Genomic DNA, 19,241 nt, shown 5'->3' with positions numbered 1-19,241 from the left:
CAGTAACAATTTAAATGTAGAAGCCGCAATTCATCCAGGGATCTCAGTGCGCCACGCACGAAGTTAGTTAGGAAATATCAATACTACAATGTCCAGAATCCTCTGGTCGTAGATGGGAAATGTAAGTCAGGCGAAATAGACATAAACAGGGCGAGTGAGCGTCCCTCTCTAGCCACTGGTGATGGGGAGGCGTTCCGTCGTCGTGGAGCAGCGCATATTTATCGGCCACCACAGCTCTCGGCACGGGATCTGGACTTGGAACGGTCGTGGCGGTACATGCAGGGGGTATCAGTTGTTGCATGTAAAGGGTGCAAGGTCGTTTAAGGCCTTGTAGGTCAGCGGCAATACTTTACATTGTACCCAAAACGTAACGGGAAGCCAATGACGAGATGGCATTATTAGTGGTGGCAATGTGCTCACGGGATGACGTTTGGGCGAGGATTGGCACCGATGCTCCTTGGCGTTGCAGAGAGCATGCACGGAATGTTTTGTGGGGTGACGCGATTTCAATCGCATCTTTCATGCCAGGAAGTTATCCACAATTCACGAAGCCTGAATGTGGGCTAGACCGGTCGAGCCAGTTCTGTGTTGAGAAAAGGAGCGGCTACATACTGTGTACTGCTGGGCTGCTGGGTGTTGGTGGGCCGCGCGTGACGGATCACGAGTGGTCATCGAGTAGGCAGAAGTTCTGTCTGTCAAATGAAATCGTAACCAGTGCGATAAGATCGACGTTTGATTTTGGCCCAGGCTACGCAAGTGGTTTTAATCCCAAAATGTCAACAAAAAACTCTGTGGCCTAACACCCACAAGCAAACGTGGATCGGTTTCTGTCTGGATTACGGAATGGATCAGAGTTGGTGTCAAACAACTGGAAAATACATTAGTGGCATTTGAGCATCAAGTATCTGAGGATGGATGCTGGGAATTTCGTGGAAAGACAGAAGCAATGCATGTCGGGAAGAGAACGTGGCAGGCGAATGGTGTAGATGGGATCCGGTGGGCGAGGCCGTTGTGTGCAGGATGGGGGAGGGCCGATTACCGAGGACAGGCATCAGAGTGGTCTCCATGAGGGAAGAGAAGATCTACGAGCAAATGGCGGTAGACGACTGTCAGGGCAGATCTTGGTGGCCGCGTGTTGACTGCAGCAGCTGTGGGATCTGGCAGCGAGGTATGGGTGGCATCGACCTCTTTGACCATGACATCCTGGTCTTGGAGATGGGATGGTGCAGTTGAAATATGACCACCTTGGAGCCCCCCTTATTACTCCGGTTACACCCGCATTAAAAAGAGGAGCCGGATCTTCGCTGTGCTCACCATAGGGAGCAGTAAAACAAATTAAAGTGAACATCTGGGCGCGAGGTCACATGACAGCTTCCAGTCACAATCCCTGCGGAATAAGAACCCAGCGCCACCACGAACCCGACCTATAACAATTCACCAACACCAAATAAACGGTGACCCCAGAGTGAGCATATCTATAACCCCCCACTCAAAACATTCCACTAGACCCCAAACCACAACCTAAACACCCTCGTCCCCAACGCCAATCTAATCCCAACCCTAATCTTAACTTTACTAAAGTACAGATGGAGGCAGCAGCCAGGAGGAGCGTTGGCGCCGTGGTTCAGAGTCAAGTTGGGGGTAACGCGACAGTTTGGTGAAGGCCATAGCCCAGCGAAAGGCGATCAGAGTCCATAATCACAGACCCCCCGCCAACACCCCCCCCAGCGTCAGCTGGGTCACGAGAACGATCCACACCAGGGTGGAATCGAGCCCACAGCAAGTAAAGACAATTGCTATATTTGACACCACTTCCAGTTTGACTCCAGTCTTCATTACGCACACAGGGGGTGAGAGCGGAGGGCAGCATGCAAGAGACACAAGCTGGTCGCAACTTTGCGCATTCTGTTTAGCGTTCACGTTTGTTTAAAGTTTATTGAACATTCTCTGTATCATGTCCCCCCCTGCCCCCGCCCCGAGTTTTCGTGTGCCCCCACCGTGAGGCAAGATCACGCTGCAGGGCTGGGGTATGTGGTGTTGGAGGTTCCACCAACACCAGGGGAACATGCGCGCCATCGGACGACTAATCTAAATCATGACGAAATGCGTTTAGTTTAATCTTATCAACATTCCTTAAAACCATTTTATACAGTAGATTCCACCTCTATTGCAGTTTTAAAAAAACCCAACCTTATCCCCAACAGCCTCAATAAAAACGCATAAACTAAAAACAAGTAAAGTGATTTTCACAATCAGCACCGCACGGGGACGCGGGAGTGCGCTTGGCGGTCGAGCGAGCGTTGGAGGCGGCGAGCGGCGTGCTCGCGCCACGCTCGTGACATTCGTAGCGGTGACCGGGAACCCCGAGGACTCGAGATCTCCGACGACGAGCCGCGGCCTTGACGCCCACGTGCTGGCACGTCCCCCCCCCCCCACTTCACTCTCCAACGTCCTTGCGTCCCTCGGCAACGCGAGGATCGCAAATCTCGACGTTGCCGTTGCACGGTCCGCGCGTTCCCAGCTTCGGGCGCCTCCTGCCATGCCCCGACACCATTTCGATGATCCTCTCCGTGCCGGACCCCGCCGCCCCGCAACCGAACCCCCCCCCTCCCGGCGGGGTCCGGAGCGAGCGACCCTACGCGAATAGCCGACCGTCGCCACCGGCGCCGGCGGCGCCGTCCTCGGGCTCGCTGTCGGAGGACGAGGGCAGGTGCTTGCCGTGGTCGTAGCGGCGGTACACCGTGCCGTCGCCGCTCGTATACACGACGTCGTCGTCGTCGTCGCCGCTCTCGGCGGGGTCGTCGTGGAAGCGACTGTGCTCGTAGCGGCCCTCGCCGCGCTCCGCGCGCAGGCGCACGCCGTCGCGCTCCGCGTCGTGGAAGGGCTTGGTGGTGGTCGTGGCGATCGCCGTGCCACCCCCGCCGCCGCTGCTGCCGCCCAGCTTCTCGTAGCTGGTGCGGGACCAGCACAGCTTGCGGTGCGCGCGAGCCCGCAGCAGCAGCGCCGCGCCGGCGCCCACGGCCATCAGCGAGAGCACCAGCAGCGCCGTCAGTGCCGCGTGGCTCTTCCGGCCCAAGGAGGCTTCCCCCGACGGCTGCGTGTCCGGCGCCCCCACCTGACGTCCCGCGCTCACGGGGGGCGGGGGCACGCACTTGCCTGCGCGCACGCATGCAGCCGGGGAGGAAGGGTTTCCGTTCGCGTTTTAACGGCGCGGCTGAACAGAGAGGGAAGCCCTCGTAATGACGCGAGGTCGAGAGCTCAAATCCCAGCCACGATCGACACGGGCATTATCATCCTGACTCAGAGGTCGGCAAAATGAGTACCGCTAAGTGAGGCCGTTCCACGTGAAGTCAGCAATGGAGATGCACAGCCGAGTGTCACTGCTGCATGAGGGTCTCCCCACACAGTGCGAGTCATGGGGGTTATTTGACCATACTTCACCATGCTGGTCCCTGCAGGTTACAGAGGTTAAGAGTATGGAGTGGGATATAATGATGGATGTTGCTGCACCGTCCGCTTGCTGTCCAGACAATGATATATCCTCAAATTCCCTTTGGAGACAGAGGTTAGAGTGTGGGGCTTGGTTTCAGTGGAGGCAGCGATGGAATAAGCGAGATTGGGGATTGGTTTGTTAGCAGAAGGTGGAGATCGACGATGGTGCAAATGAGGCGATGGATGAAGTGGTGGATGAGGAGGGCGGTCGCTGTTGTGGTGGCACGGCCGTGCGTGCGTCTGTTTATTGGTGCGTGCGTCTGTTTATTGGTGCGTGCGTGCTCTCACTCGTTCCCTCGCGGCAGAAACAGCACTCGGCGCCGTCGTTGCCGCCCTGGAGGCAGCAGGGCAGGCAGCGGCGCTCGCTCACGTTGAGGGCCAGGTGAGGGTGGCACTCCAGGCAGTCGTGGCCCACGGGGCCCGTGCAGCGCAGGCACGATTCGTCGCACGGCTTGCACGCACCCTGCCCGGACGGGGAGGGGGGAGGGGGACACTCTTCAGAAGACGTCTTTAGGATCACGATTGCCAAACGCAGGTCCTTGGGCCTAAACGTGCCAGGTGGCGGCCCACTGGCCAAGTTGATGTTGTTGAACCAGAAGAGAATGCAAGAGAGACCAGGAGGAGTCTCGTTTGCAAGATGGACCTGGCTGGGTGTCAACCGATGCCCTTTTGCAAACGAGGAGGTTTCAGAGGGATTTTTTCCAGAAAAATAGTTATTAAAAAAAATGTATGAAATCCTTGTTGGGTGTCAAGTCAGGCTACTATCCCTCTGGGGTCGTTAAGGTGAATACTACTTTGTGGGGAAGTCGACAGTGGTTCTCCTATTGATAGGACTCACCCCCTGTCATAGGAATGTGGAATATCCACAACTCAGAGCTGTAACACAGAAGATGCGCAATGCCTCAACGCTCATTTGAGCAGCAGGAGATCACTTCGATTGTGAGCAGGGTTCACGGCGGGGTGGGAGAGAGAGTCACGGTGGAACGGCTGAGGGCCAGCTACCTTCTCAGTGAAGAAGTTGTTCTCCGAGCACGCCGGGTAGCAGATGCCGTCCTGGAGCTCGGCACCCCACTCACAGGTGAGGCAGTCCTTTGCGCCGCCTCCTGCGGCGACACCGCACCCACCCGCCGGAGACAACACGTTAGCGACGCGTCAGCGACACACGCGAGCACAATCGGCGCAGTCGTGGTGGTCACACCGCGTCTTTACCAATCTTCCAATTCTCATTTGTTGGGATCAACTTGGGGAGGACCCCTTAACCTCTTGCATCCCTGTGTACCAAATCCCATGAAGGCCACTTCATCCAAAGCCTCTCGATAAGATCCTCTGGGCATCATGGACGATATATCCCAACCAGGAGGCAGAATCTGCGCATATCCCAAGCATAACTTTTCACGATCCTAGTCGGAGCCTTTGGATATCTCATCCAGATCTTCTGGGCACGGGCCCGGGCTCACCACTGCAGGAGCGGCAGCTGCGGTGGCAGGTGAAGCAGGTGTCGTCGTGCCCCGGGAAGTAGCCGTACGTGGGGCAGCCGCCTTCCACACAGCGGCGCTCGTCGGCCAGCATCACGGAGCCCCGGGGGCAGCTCAGGCAGTCGGCGGGGGATGGGCCGGAGCAGTCGCCGCACGAGGCGTGGCACGGCACGCAGGCCGAGGCCTCCTCGTCGCCGTAATGCCTGCCGGTGGTCGGGGCGCGGTGCCGGACGGTTAGCGAGTTGGCGCATATGTACGCATTCAGGCCTCCCCCACACATCTGGCCCCCCCGCGTAATACACATGCCATTAGCAATGCGAAATTCCTTCTAGAAGTGCATGCTTTCAGCAGCATTGCTTCTGAACAAGCAAACTGTTTTGTCACCCAGTGTGCAGTTTGTTCAGCACAGCAAGGACTAAGGCCATGTCACAACGTGGGTTGTCGCAGCTAATATTACGATTCGCAATTAGATTTTTTTGGTGCAAGGGCATGTAATTATTCAAATGTGTGTAGTACGACCCTCCGCCACCAGACACAGCCAAACAAATAAAACTGCCACGTGTCCAAGTGCTCACCGGCGCGCCGATCATTTCTTCTCGCACACAGCGGGTGACGCGCAATTGTTACAACCAAGATTGATCAGCAATCGGATGCGGCGCCTCGCTCAAAACCGCACCGAGCATCTTCAAGCAGGAAGGCCGGGAAGTGACGGCGATCACCTGGGCGGGCAGGAGAAGTCGCAGTGGCCGTTGTTGAGGCGGTAGGCGCTGCTGACGCACGCCGTGCAGTCCGCGGCGGACGCTCCCCTGCAGGTGGCGCAAGCTGGGTGGCACCGCACGCAGGAGCCATCTTCCCTGGCAGGGTGGTGCCCGTCGGGGCACGACGACAGGCACGTGCCGTCTGCACGCGCCGGCGCAGGGGGTGGGGCAGAGCAATCGTTGAGTACGGAACGGCGCAACCACACGGCAATACTCCAACAAGTCACCGACAAAACGCACTAATTGTTATTATTGCGACGCTTGTTTACCCAGGAAAAGTCCTGCCAAGTTTCATTTTCAGGTAATGGAGGAAATCCATGCAGAAGCGGAGGAGAAGATACAAGTTTTCACGCAGAAATGTGCCCTGATTCAGAAATCAAACACAAGCCCTTCCTTGCTGCGAGGAACAAGTGCTACCACTGTGCCACCCTGCCACCCGCTTTTAATTCCACACGATTACTCTCAACCTTGACCGCTGCATTGCTTTTCCTGGCCCTGCCACCAAATCCCCAGCAATCGTCACGCGGACTCCTGCGCGCGTCAAACGCCGAGGCCACTCGGTGGCGAAGAGCTCTGGGAGGAAGGGCCCCGCGGTGGCGCTCACTGTAAAGGAAGGCCCCTCGAGCGCAGGACCGGCAGTCGTGGTCCGACGGGCCCCGGCACGCCGCGCACGTCCCGTCGCATGTGACGCAGGAGCCATCGTCCCCCCGGCGGTAGGAGCCGGGCGGGCACGCGGGGGGGGCCGGCGTGGCGGGCGCGGGATCCTCCTCCTCCTCCGCGGAGCACAGGCCGGTGTCCGGGTCGGGCTCCCCGCCGTCGGAGGCGCACGTGGCGCACTCCGCGGCCGTGGGTCCCGTGCAACTCTCGCACGATTGGTCGCAGTCTGAGGGAACACCAGAACGCGCACACGAGGACAACCGTCAACCCTCAAATATTTGTTGCGCGTGGTATCCGCAACAGTTCCGGACCACTTCCCACGGCCTTGCGGACCCACTGCTGGCGCACACGCCCCCCTTCCCCCCCCCCCCCCCGGCTCACCCTGGCAGTCCCCCGTGCCGGCGTCGTAGAAGGTGTGCCGCGGGCACTCCTCGGAGCAGCGGCCCTCGTAGAGGCGCGGCCGGCCCGGCGGGCAGCGCTCGCAGTCGTCCTCGCCGGGACCCGAGCAGGTGGCGCAGCTCTCCTGGCAGCGCAGGCAGCGGCCCTCATCGACGCCCTCGTAGTACCCGTCGGGGCACACCACGTAGCACTTGCCCCCCAGCAGAGAGTACAGGTAGCTGCACTCTGCGCGGGCAGCGGGGGGGGGGGGGGGGCAGAGGGCGAAGGATAGGAGGGGGCAGAACACGAGGGGTGACGCGGCATGTAGAGAGAAACGTCAGACGTCGTGCTGAACGGCCCGAGCATGCGTCGTTACCATCATCATCATCGCCGTTGTTGACAAAACGCCGTGGGCGCACACACACACACATAAGCGAGAGCCGATTGAGAAACAAGTCTCCGTTGCAAGCGGTGCCGGATTAAGCTAGTGCGGGGCCTGTAGCATATGTTATAAAGGGGCTCTAAATAAAAAACAATATATTAAGACACATTTTTTACTTGCACAGTAAAGTAATTGTATTTTTTCATTCGCTATACAGCAAGATACTATGACAAAGCGCTAACATTGAACACCCAGGCATTCATAAAAGTTGAAGGCAGTATAGTACTATAGCAATAGTACTATAGCAATAGAACAAGTGCGGAATCACTGAACCGGAATTTATTGAAAGCATTTAGCACGGGGCCCTTGACAGTGCGTGGCCCGTAGCATGTGCTACTGTTGCCACTAGGATAATTCGGCACTGGTTGCAAGAGACCATTCGAGATCATTGCCGCCACCGAGGCTACATACTGGCGCAGGCTGTCGCGTTGGTGCAGGCCTCGCAGTGCTGTGGGCAGTGCTGGCACTCGCGGTTTGCGTCGGCGAAGTAGCGCTCCCGGCAGCCCTGGCGGCACACGCCTCCGTCGAGCAGCAGGCCGCCGGCGCACGTCACGCACGCGGTGGCCTCCCCCTCGCACGTGGCGCACGCGGCGTCGCACGGCACGCACGCCCCCTCCTCCGGAGACTCGAAGTAGTGCCTGGGATGCGTCGGAGCGAGCGCGGGGGAGACGGAGAGAGCGAGAGAATCGTTGTTAGCCACGTGCGAGACCACCAGGTTGCCTTCCTCGAGCTGGCCAACGAGAGGTCAAAGCTGGAAGTCGTATTAAAACAAAAAAAAGTGACACAGCATATACTCCTTAGAGCAAATTTAAAGTATTCTGCAGACGATTCGGCAATCCCAGGCACGACGAGAGCTGCAGAAGAGCGCTCACTCGGGGCACTCTGCGATGCAGCTGCCCAGGTGGAGGTAGTAGGCGATCGCAGCGTCTTCAGGCTGCCAGCAGGCCTCGCACGTCAGCCCCTCGCTCCCCCCCGCCGCCGCCGCCCCGTCCGCCACGCACTGGCGGCAGCCCTCGGGGCACTCCTCGCACTCGCGTGTGTCCTCGCTCCCCACGAAGCCCTCGGGACACGAGGACACGCATGTCGTCTGCTCGTCCAGGAACCTCCCTGCGGTGTCAGCGGAGGACACGGGCGGACACGCATGCGCACGAGTCACACGCGCCGCAAAGACCGTGCATCACGTATGCACTCCAGCAAGCGCACACCACATGTACAGCCGGATCGCGTGCGCACAGCTCGCCACCTAACCTTGTACGCCGCACGCGCACACCGCGCGTGCATACAACAACGTAGGGGCCACTCCGCGTGCACCGCCCCAATCCTCCACAAGCGCACGTCCTCAAATGCACCACTTCAGCAACAAGTGAAGACGGCTGCACGCAGGCACTTGCAAAGGTTTCGCCTGCGCCGTGTGCCAGCAGCAAACCCCGAGGTGCGTCACACAGGCTGGCGGACTGGTGCGCCCGCCCGCCTCCCCCGTGCGCGTGGGAACTCACCCTCCGCACAGGACGTGCACTGCTCCTGGGCAGGCCCAAAGCACTCGGCGCAGAGCGGACTGCACTGGTGGCACCCGGTGGAGCTGTCTGCACGGGTACATCACAGGCACAGAGACGCACACCGACATCCACGTTCAGGAGGCACAGATCGGCTGGCATGGCACAGTGCTGATGTTTACGCACGATGCGTAAACTTCCGATTAGCACTGTTGGCTACGTACGGTGCGAAAGAAGTTCAACATAAATATTTACTTGGTATTCCGGCCGTGGAATAACGATCACACCACGGCAGTGTCCTTGGCTTAACGATGACAACTTTATTTAAATGTAGTGACTGGGAATGTCACTGTGTGGTGCCGGGCTTGAGGCCACGGCAGACCGCGGCTCGTCGTACTACACGGGGTGTAGTACCAGACCTAGTGGGGGCTTGGGGGAGCGCGGTGGCACCACGCACAGCGTGCGGTGCGGGCTCCCGTTGAGAGAGCGAGAGAGTGTCAGCCAGCTGGGGTGACGTTGGGGGCACAATACTCTGGCTGACCTTGGGGCATGTGACCGGATGATACTGGAGGGGGGCCACCGGTGGAGGGGGCCAATGGGTGGTCACGTGGTCCGAGAAGAACTCTCGAGAGCCTTCGGGCAAGGGCGAGAGAGACCGAGAAGGTGGGCGGGGCGAGAGGTGGAGCCAGCCCCAGCCTGGCCCCATATAAGGGCCCCCCCCCCCCTGAGAGGGGCTCGGGGTTCTTACTGTTGGAGAGATCCACGTCAAGCTTGAAGAAGCCTCCAGCCACGCGGTCCGGACCGGGATAGTGGAACCATGTCTAGTTCCGCTGTAGCGTGGTTAGTTGGGCGGTCACCACCCGAGAGTTTGCTGTGTTAATAGCCTGGAGTATGTTGTGTTAATAGCCCTGGAGTATGTCGTGCTAAGAGTTTAATAAAACGTGTTGCTCCGAAGACAACGTCTGCGACTCATTTGGACTCGCTACATAAACGTAGTTGACCCCGGAGCCCATCATGGCTCCGGGGTCAATAAAAGGAGTACGACTGTGGGGGGGGAATCAACAGTGCGTTGTTCTACGAGAAAGACTCGATCCCACCATGGCAACATGGAATTTCCACCACTGGCCTCAGGGGCTGCACACACAAGATGGAGAGGAGTCGCCGCACGTTACCACTGAACTCCCCGGCGGTGCACTCCTCGAGGTGCTGACAGAGCCCGGCGTCCAGGACGCTGCCCCGTGGGCAAGATTCGCACTCCTCGGCGCTGGGGCCAGAGCAGCTCTCGCACGACTCGTGGCACGCCTCACAGCGGCGCGCGCTGCCGTTCACGAACATCTTCGGGGGGCACCTCGTCACGCAGTGTTCACCTGCGTGGCAGCAGCGGCGGCAAAACGTCAACCCTCCCTCCCCACGCAGTGGCGAGCGGGCGATTTGGAAGTGGCGAGTGGGTGAGAAATTTGGAGAACGGGTGGGCGGGTGGGCGATTTGGGGGCGAGCGACGTCACTCACGCAGGTGCAGGTGGCCGTGGGGGCAGGTGCGGCACGTTTCCGCGTCGACGCATTCCAGGCAGGAGCTGCCGCAGTTGGCGCACTGCCCCGTGTGGAGGTCCCCGTACATCTCCTGCGGGCACGTGCGGTGGCACCGCGCTCGCAGCCTACGCAAGAGACAAAAGGTTGTGCTAGCGAGCACCTATCGAGGCCGGCACGGTGGACCAGGGGACCAGTGGGGAGTGTCACGCCCGGCCGTCTTTGTCTCCCAAGTGGCGATTTTACACACCACACCAGGTATTTATTTAAGGTTGAGTCGACCTAGTTCAGATATTTGTCACGGATATTGGCTACGATTGGGAATCTCTGTTTGCCGGGTCCGTAATGTGGTACACTAAGCACTCCACTCCTGCTTGCGCACGCATGTCCACATGCGCCTGCTCCCATCACCGCTTCCTGCTTCTACCATCATCACCTGCTGCATCTCAACTACCCAGATGGTGCCCTCGTCACCATCATCGCGATCGCTCGAGTCGCTATCATTCTGACTACAGCTCCTCGGTTGCTTCGTGCGTGACGGTATGCGTGGAGTGTACTGCACTCGTGGGTACTCACAGGAAGTAGCCCGGCAAGCATTGGTCACACTTCTCGGGGTCGGCTGTGAGAAAGGGGTGGGGGGCAGGAGAAGGCACGTGACGTCACAACGAGTGTGCGTGCGGGGGGAGGAAACCGAACATCCTGGAGAAATCCTCGCACGTGGGAGGGGAATCTCGGGGTGGGGGCTGTGGGCGGGCGGCACTCACACGGAGCGCAGCCGGCGCAGCCAAGACCGCAGTCGATGCAGTCGTCCGTGTCGGGGTCGAGCACCTGGCCTGGGGAACGTGGACTACGGACGTCAACGACGCGACGCCCCGACCCGACTCGCAGCAGCGACGACGGCATCAACACGAGCCTCCACACGTGCGGGGTAAACGCCGTGCGTGGACAGGGCGAGCGCAAACCACACGAGCACAGCGCTGCAAGACGCCAGCACGGGGGTGAACGCGAGCACGGGGCGAGTACGCGACGCACGAACCACGCGGGGGGCAGAATAAACGCAAAGCAAACACCGCGGAGACAACTCGTCTGTTAAGACACGAGCCTGAACACTGGCGCAAAGTAAACAAAAACAGTGCAGAGATGGGGGGGGGGGGGGTGGCGGGGCCGTACCGGCTTCGCATGTCTGCACCTCCTCGCAGGCGCCTCTCACCACGTGGTACCGCGCCTGGCACCGCGTGCAGGAGTCTTGTGACGAGCACACCTGGCAGTTGTCGGCGCAGTCCTGGCACCGGTGGGAGCTCCACTCGGCGAAGAAACCGAGTGGGCAGGCAACGCGGCAGTGCCGCTTGTGCAGGAAGCGGTGCTTGCCGGCACGATCTGCTCACACGGTCGTCACGCGCGTAAGGGCAAGCGCCGCGACGGCTCGCGGTTTTGGCGTTACGCCGCGCATCGCTTCGGCAGCGTCCGACGTTTCGCGACGCGTGCTGGGAGCCGCTTCAGGAACCGAAACGTACAGCTCTTTTACAAGCCGTCCATCTGTCAACGTCGAAGCCTTTAAAGGAGGTACCAAAGTGTAAAGCACGAACTCCGAGGACGAATCTGTCAATCCCCTTGCTCACCCTCACCGCTCTGCAACCGATCAACGCCGGTTGAAGGCCTCCCCATTCCGTGTTGGTCGCTCCGGTTGTTTGTCGCCACCACGCCGGGGAGCGTGGGGGCGCCCACAGCGACGCCACTCGCCATCGGCGTCGCCTGCGGCCGGCGATCCGACTTGGGGTCAACCGCGACACCGCCACTCGGCCCCGATTGGGACAAGCCAGTAGTGGATTACACATCCCCCTGCGGGTGCTGCTCGGGTTGCAGGTCTCACATCGGAAGGTCGCCAGTTCAAGTCCGGATAAGGGTTAATTTTAGCCCATCGTTGCTTTGGGGAAAATGAGGCTGCATGGTCTACATACTCAAGCGCCGAACCAGCGGAGGGAGGAGAGAGCTCCGCGGGCTCCGGCTGCGGACGGTAACCGGGCACCACCACCACCCCACGCTCGCGTGAGCAGGAAACTAATTTTACCTTTTTTTATTTTAAGTGGCTAAACTTAGGAAAGTCACAGTGTATGCACTGTCCCAACCGTGGGGCTGCCAAATTCACTCCCTTGGCTCATGACCATCAGATGGTTTGGGGGAACATGCCCCATGGTGATTTGGTTAAAATTTTAACTCCGTTTTTAATGAATAAACCCATCGCAGAGCTCCACCGCACAGCAACGAAACCCTCCGCAGCAGTTTCACTCCGTGTCTCGCCGGAAAACGACATCGTGAATATCAAGAGGGGCTCTCGCTCTCACCGGGTCAAATAAAAGCCACCGTTCAACAGAACTCGTTACGTGGCGATACCGCCGCTGCGTTGGCAGAGGTGCACGAGCAAAAACAACAACAATAAAACTTGCACACCGCGCGTCAATAAAACTGGCTGTAAAAAGGAAAAACAATATATAAAGGGTTGTGTGTTTTAGGAAATTACCATTTCTTCACTGCACATAAGGGAGGCCATAGAAATGAGTGGACCACAAGGGTTGGGGAGACTGCACCAGACACCACGGGGCCTGCTCAGATGATAAAAAAAGTCTTCTGACGAACAGTTTTAAAATTGGCGTACATTACTCAATCGCTACCCATTAGCAGCTACTGAGTAACAGGCAAACCGTTCAGCGACCCACGTGTACGGCTAAACAAACAAAGCGTCGCAACTCTTGCACGACGTGCGGCCGGACCGCACGGAGTGCGGATCACCACGCGAGCGCTCGCAGAGCGGACGCTGGAGAGACGTCACCGGCAAGTTGGGCCTCCCGCGGAAGTGGGAATCGGACCGGATGCGGCAATCAGACCGCCGCCCTGGATAGCTTCTTTTACTTTTTACAGACGCCAAGCGGCCAGCAACAAACAGCGCTGCCGAAGGTGGAATAGATCAGAGTGTAGTAACATAATACTGGTAGGAACCACCTGGTACCACCAGCCCACAGGGGATTATTGTGGCCGTCCGTCCGTCGTGCATCCACAAATGGGAGGGGAGGGTGGGGGTGGGGACGGGCTGGTCACCCCGTGGTGCCCTTATAAAACTCAACGTTTAACCTACTCACGCCGGCTTGTGCCCGCCCTCACAGTCGGTCATATTTGCGGAATACACCACGCCGCCGTTGACCCTGGCCATTGACCGAGCAACCCAACGTTCCTACCAGCTCCCTCCAGCAGGAATGTTTCTTGAATTGAGCGAGGTTACTACTACGAGCACTGTGGAAAAGGTGATGGGAGGGCATTTCAAATTGGAGCGGCACGAGGGATGAAGCAGGGGAGAAGAAGGGTTTAGCCTGCGACACCACGCAGACAGCAGCACCTGCAGAGCGTGCTGGGCGAGGCGCCCACATGTGCAGGCACGCACGCTGCCTCGTGTCAATTCGGCATACAACCACGGTGTGGCTTTTTGGCGCCCGGGTTGCTTGGATCGTACAGAGATAAGATCCCTCTACGGGGAAAACACGGCAGGCGAATGGGCCATCAACCCAGGCCGCCCGATTGTTTTGCAGTGTTATCGCCTTGTAGCCGAGGTTTTGTTCCACACCCCCCCTCCCAGCGACTCGGTTTCCTCCCACTCCACAAGGCACTGTGCCAAACACTCCAAGCCGGTCGCTGGCGATAGCGAGCCTTTCCTGGCTAAACAAAGGACTTGACCAGGAGGTTGTGGCCACGGTCGTGTCGTCGGACAGCTCTCAGCAGGGCTGCGGTGGAGAGCCGGGGGGGGGGGGGGGGGGGACACCGTCGCCACGATGACTTCGAGGCGCTGGTCGGTGGTCGTGGCTCGGTATGCGACGAGCCACCACGCGCTGGGGCTAAGCAGCGCTGGCCAGGCGTGTGGAGCCGGGTGGACTGCAGCCAGGCGCGACGCGCCTCGTGAAATCTGTCCGCGGCACTCTGTCCGGCTCATCATTTTTGGAGGGGACGAATTTCCAGAGGCGGTAAATGCTTTTGGGAAACACAAAGGTCTCATTATACAATATGAAATATATCTGAAATAAAAATGTTAATGTATCGTTATTAATCTTCAATTTAACTTTAATGTAAAACCTCAAAAACCGGCCGAGCAACTGGACCGACCGTGTCAACCTCTGGGGGCAGCAAACCTCGGGGTCGGCCAGCAGCTCGCCACTGGATTAGCAGCGACTTCAAATGCCGGTCGGGATTTGGCTCATCATCATCCGTCTAGTTTTCGATCACATGACGAACACTTTGAGAGAGGTCAAGAGTTCATCCTTTGAGAAAAACTGGTCCTCATCACGTGAATGTGGAATTATTTCTCCATTGGTGGCTAGGAGCCAGTGGTATAAATTCACATTCTTATGCGCATGTACAGCCCCGTTTCTTAATCCACTGCTGGATGAGTGCCTCCCCACGTCCTACGGATCGTGTTTCACGCTGATCATTGCCGGTTGTTGAAGACACGGAAGCATCGAGGTACAGCACAACAATAGCCATCCAAGCACGATCAAAACACTCCGAGCCACATTCCCATTGGCCAGCTCCACCGTCGGCTTCGTACGAAACTATCAGCCCTGGGGAGACCCTGGGTCGAGTTGACCCACGACCCAGATTTTATGGGTCGCGAGTGTGGCGAGGTGGACACGGGTGACGAGGTGAGGTGGACACGGGTGACGAGGTGGACACGGGTGACGAGGCGAGGTGGACACGGGTGACGAGGTGAGGTGGACACGGGTGACGAGGTGAGGTGGACACGGGTGACGAGGCGAGGTGGACACGGGTGACGAGGTGAGGTGCACACGGGTGACGAGGTGAGGTGGACACGGGTGACGAGGTGGACACGGGTGACGAGGCGAGGTGGTCGCGACTATGGAGAGGTCAGCAGGGGATGGGGGCGTCGCGAGGGGTCCGGCTGGGTGGCCGCCCCCGCGTTTCCACTCTCGTCACCCCCCCGCCCCCCCCCCCATCTGCCTGACGCGCTCGCCTCCAAGGCAGACAATGAGCGAGCGAGCACGTGAGCAGTTCGCGACTCCCATCACCCAGCCGCGCGGGGGCGGGGGCGGGGTGGGGGCGGGGTGGGGGCGGGGTGCTCAGCACGGCTCCCACTCAGCCCCCCCCCCCTCCTTGCGACAGAGACAGACGCGGGGTTCCCTTTAAACGGACGGACGGATGCAGCATCCCCAGATGTGTACCAGGCTGGGTCCGCATGCGTCCCGACCCTGGGGGGGCCCAGGGTCGGGACGCATGCAGACCCAGCCCCCCCCCCCCCCTTGGCAAGCGCTTAAGGAGGAATTCGAACGCGTGATTTCATACCGCGGGCATAACGCAACGAGCGACACGTCCCGTATTTTGGCCTAAAGCACCGCCCAATGGTAGCTTGTCCCTAAACCCATCCGCGGATTATCATCGACGAATCCGCACACCCGTGCGTGCGTGATGACGATGATGATGATCTAGGTGACGACGGTGATGATAGTAGTGATGGGACTACTGAAGACGAGGTCGTTAGGTGATGTTTAACAAACTTGTTGGCGATTCAGATGACGTCGAGGATGATGATGCACCGTTGTTGCCGATGAAGATATCGATGCTGATGAGACGATGCCGCGAGTGGCCGCGCTGCTGCAGTTCCCGTTACTCTGGACGATGTTACGGATGGCGATGTTGAGAAGTTGACGGAGTGCAAGTTGTTGTTGTTGTTGTGGATCGCGATTATGCGGGCGACAGAGTTATTGATGAAGCGGATGGTAATGATATCGATCCGTTAGATGATTATACAATTAACGGTGATGACGATGTTGATGACAACGGGATAACCCCGATGCCAATGTCGCCATCTATGTAGACGAGGATAGCTAGTCATCGTGATGCTACCGCTGATGTCGAGACCGCCAGAGAGAGTGGTGATGGTGATGATCGTAATGAAGATGCTGCCGAAGCCGTGGCTCCATCCCACGACGACGACGTTCGTGATGATGATGCCTACCCACCGACGAGGCACGCCGTGCAGTTGAAGTTCTCGCTGCCATCGCACTCGGCGCACGAAGAGTGGCAGGGCCGGCAGCTGCCGTCCAGGGCGAAGCTACGCGCCGGGCACGCCGCGGGCTCCCGCAGAGACGACGCCGCCGCCGCCGCCGCGGCCCCGAGGAGGAGCAGCAGCAGCAGCAGGCGGGGGAGCCGGGGGAGCGGGGGGAGCACCCAGGTGCGGGGCCCGGCCGCACCCATGGCGCTGCCTCTGCGGTTCTTCTCGCTCGCTCCCCTGTTGCCCTCTTTCCCCTCTCCTCCTCCTCTTCCTCCTCCTCTTCTTCTTCCACTCCCCCAAATACTCGCCTCACTCTTTCTTAGCCTCGACTCTCTTCCTCTGAACTTTTCTCCTCTCGTGGTCCCTTCTCTTTATTATCTCTTCGTCTGCGTCGTGTCCTCTCCCCTACTCTCCCCTACTCTCGCCTCCTCCGCCTCCCCTAAACGATCCTCTCGCCCCTCGTGCCCTCTCGCCTCCTCCCTGACCGCCCGCAGTAGGCAAGTGTCTCCACCGCCCCTCCCTCGCCGACTGCACCACCACCACCGCCGCCCTCTTCGGGAGCTCCGCGCACAAAGGCAGCAGCGGCAGCAGCAAACTCCTGACGGGAGCGCGGTGTCGAACCGGGAGCCCGACCTCTCGAGCCTTTGTTCTTCGCTCTCCAAGAGTCGCTCGCAAACTTCCTTCGTGCCCGAGCGCCTCTCCCTCCTCTACTCCCTCCCCGTCTACTCCCAGTCGGTCGGTCTCCCTCTCCTCCTACTCCTCCCCCCGCGTCCCCGGGCCGCTTGGCTCCGCCTTCACCCGCGCACCTTTATTCTCGTCGCGACGTGGACTCGTCCACTCCGGGATGGGGAGTGTTCGGAGGGGTGGCGAGGGGGGGAGGGAGAGTTAATCTCTTTAAAATGTGACCGCAAAAAACTTGATCCGCCTCGCGCTTTGTTCGAAGTAAGCCTCCGCAAGCGTGCAGCGCAAACTTACAACTGCTGTCCACTTTACGACTTTAGAATGGCCCTTGGCCGAAACGTCGGTTTAAAAATAAGACAAATCAGCCGTGATGTTGTGACGAGGCAGGGATCTACAGTTGCGCGCGGCGCGATGTGTTATTGGGGTTGTCGTGCAGGCGACATACGCCGCGTCTCGTTGACTGGGGCCGCGGGTGAAAGTGAGCGGCAACCCCACATTCCACCCCCCCCCCCCTTGTCACGCGATGGTTTCACCCGGGGGGGGGGGGGTGAGCCCACCTGATCCCACCTGATCCCACCTTTTTCACCTGATCCCTCCTGCACCCCGCCAACAGTGAACGCCCCTTCCCGTTGCACAGACAAAGATGACCCGTATAGCCTTCATAAACTGTTAGGGCAAGTGTTGTTAGCGAGTAGCAACCGATGAAGGTTGGCACGTTACACGACGGAGTGAGTGGCCCGGTCGCTTTAGGTCGACTCAGCCTCATATACAGTACCCGGTGCGCTGTGTAAACATCGCCACTGGGGAGACAAAGGTGGCGCTGGATCCACCCCTCGTGTACCGTGCTGGCTTTCATAGGTGCTGGCGAGCAGGACTTGTCCCTACCGTCTGTTGAAGGCGATACGGGGGCGATCTTTGTGATAAGAACATTCTCACACCCTCACACACAACAACCCTCGCCTGCAGGTAACACACCCACACCACATAGGTAACACACACACCACACAGGTAACACACACACACAGGTAACACACACACAGGTAACACACACCACACAGGTAACACACACCACACAGGCAACACCACACACAGGTAACACACACCACACAGGTAACACACACCACACAGGTAACACACACCACACAGGCAACACCACACACAGGTAACACACACACCACACAGGTAACACACACCACACAGGTAACACCACAGGCAACACCACACACAGGTAACACACACACCACACAGGTAACACCACACAGGTAACACCACGCAGGTAACACCACGCAGGTAACACACACACCACACAGGTAACACACACACTACACAGGTAACACACACAGGTAACACACACAGCTAACACCACACACCACACAGGTAACACAACACAGGTAACACCACACACTACACAGGTAACACCACACAGGTAACACCACACACTACACAGGTAACACACACAGGTAACACACACAGGTAACACCACACACTACACAGGTAACACCACACAGGTAACACACACACCACACAGGTAACAGCACACGCAATGTATTACGAGTCAAGTTTATGTGCCATTTCCCGAAACGTCGCCTATTATGCGTGTCCTTTAATGCGACGCAACGCTTATTGACGATGGTGTTCAGTTCGTTTTAACGAAGAGTCAGTTCCACGGCACGGCTTCATTTCATCCGGGACTGAGCTCCGGAAAATACCTCCCCCCCCCCTCCCCGCATAAACCTCTCCCATTGTTGGTGGGGGCAGGGGGGTTGCCCGCGAGGCTGCACCACCACCACCACCATCGTGGCTGTCCCCACAAATCTCGCGGGGCCAGCTGTGTTTTTTAAATAGCGGGGTCATAAAAATAGAGAGGGGGGGGGGGTCTCTGAGTTTAGCGCGGAATTCGGGGTGACGGAGGAGGCTCCAACAGCGGAAATAACAGCAGCAGCAGGAGCAGCAACATTTTAGTTCACCACCGATCTGAGCCCCAGCATGCTGGCGGTTACTGGGCTCATCTCGTCGTTCGAGTTGCGAGGGGAACGTCCAAGGAGAGAGGACCCGGCGGACCACATCCATCCACGAGAACGCGTCACCAATCTCAGTGCTGGGACAGGGGCCACTACACATGTCGTGTCGGTTGTCAGGGGGCTGCTTGACCACACTTCGCCACGCTGGTGGGTGCGAGTTGATTGTGGGATGGGGGAGGGGTGGCACCCAGGACCCGTTGGGATGTCACTCGCCACTGATCTTAGTCGTCACCTGCAATCGGACTCACAGCGCCAGTTACCCAGCACT

General features: G+C 58.7%; 1 protein-coding gene across 1 annotated transcript; it reads right to left on the bottom strand.

Moving 5' to 3' along the window:
* Nucleotides 1–1,759: 1,759 nt before the first annotated feature.
* Nucleotides 1,760–17,030, bottom strand: LOC133346771 (proprotein convertase subtilisin/kexin type 5-like). The gene is made up of 16 exons (XM_061558626.1): nucleotides 16,240–17,030; nucleotides 11,393–11,599; nucleotides 10,987–11,055; nucleotides 10,799–10,841; nucleotides 10,205–10,350; nucleotides 9,868–10,062; nucleotides 8,699–8,785; nucleotides 8,075–8,309; nucleotides 7,614–7,840; nucleotides 6,764–7,006; nucleotides 6,330–6,608; nucleotides 5,687–5,867; nucleotides 4,950–5,170; nucleotides 4,495–4,595; nucleotides 3,781–3,955; nucleotides 1,760–3,156 (listed from the first exon to the last, which is right to left on the bottom strand). Exons 1-16 carry the CDS (start codon nucleotides 16,472–16,474, stop codon nucleotides 2,636–2,638), a joined length of 3,165 nt encoding a protein of 1,054 aa, XP_061414610.1. The 5' UTR covers nucleotides 16,475–17,030; the 3' UTR covers nucleotides 1,760–2,635.
* Nucleotides 17,031–19,241: the final 2,211 nt, after the last annotated feature.

The sequence above is a fragment of the Lethenteron reissneri genome, chromosome 24, assembly GCF_015708825.2.
Source record: "Lethenteron reissneri isolate LAM-NWPU_2019-01 chromosome 24, ASM1570882v1, whole genome shotgun sequence".
Lineage (NCBI taxonomy): Eukaryota > Metazoa > Chordata > Hyperoartia > Petromyzontiformes > Petromyzontidae > Lethenteron > Lethenteron reissneri.
The sequence above is the reverse complement of the archived record's forward strand: the minus strand, read 5'-3'. Positions and strand labels throughout refer to the sequence as shown.

What these genes read in the sequence shown, in the direction of transcription:
- LOC133346771 (XM_061558626.1), bottom strand. Translation starts at nt 16,474, where the DNA reads ATGGGTGCGGCCGGGCCCCGCACCTGGGTGCTCCCCCCGCTCCCCCGG. An exon ending in GGTGCAGACATGCGAAGCCG is followed by an intron (nt 11,056 to 11,392) that starts GTACGGCCCCGC and finishes CACGTTCCCCAG; the next exon opens with GCCAGGTGCTCGACCCCGAC. An exon ending in CACCGCCGGGGAGTTCAGTG is followed by an intron (nt 8,786 to 9,867) that starts GTAACGTGCGGC and finishes GTACCCGTGCAG; the next exon opens with ACAGCTCCACCGGGTGCCAC.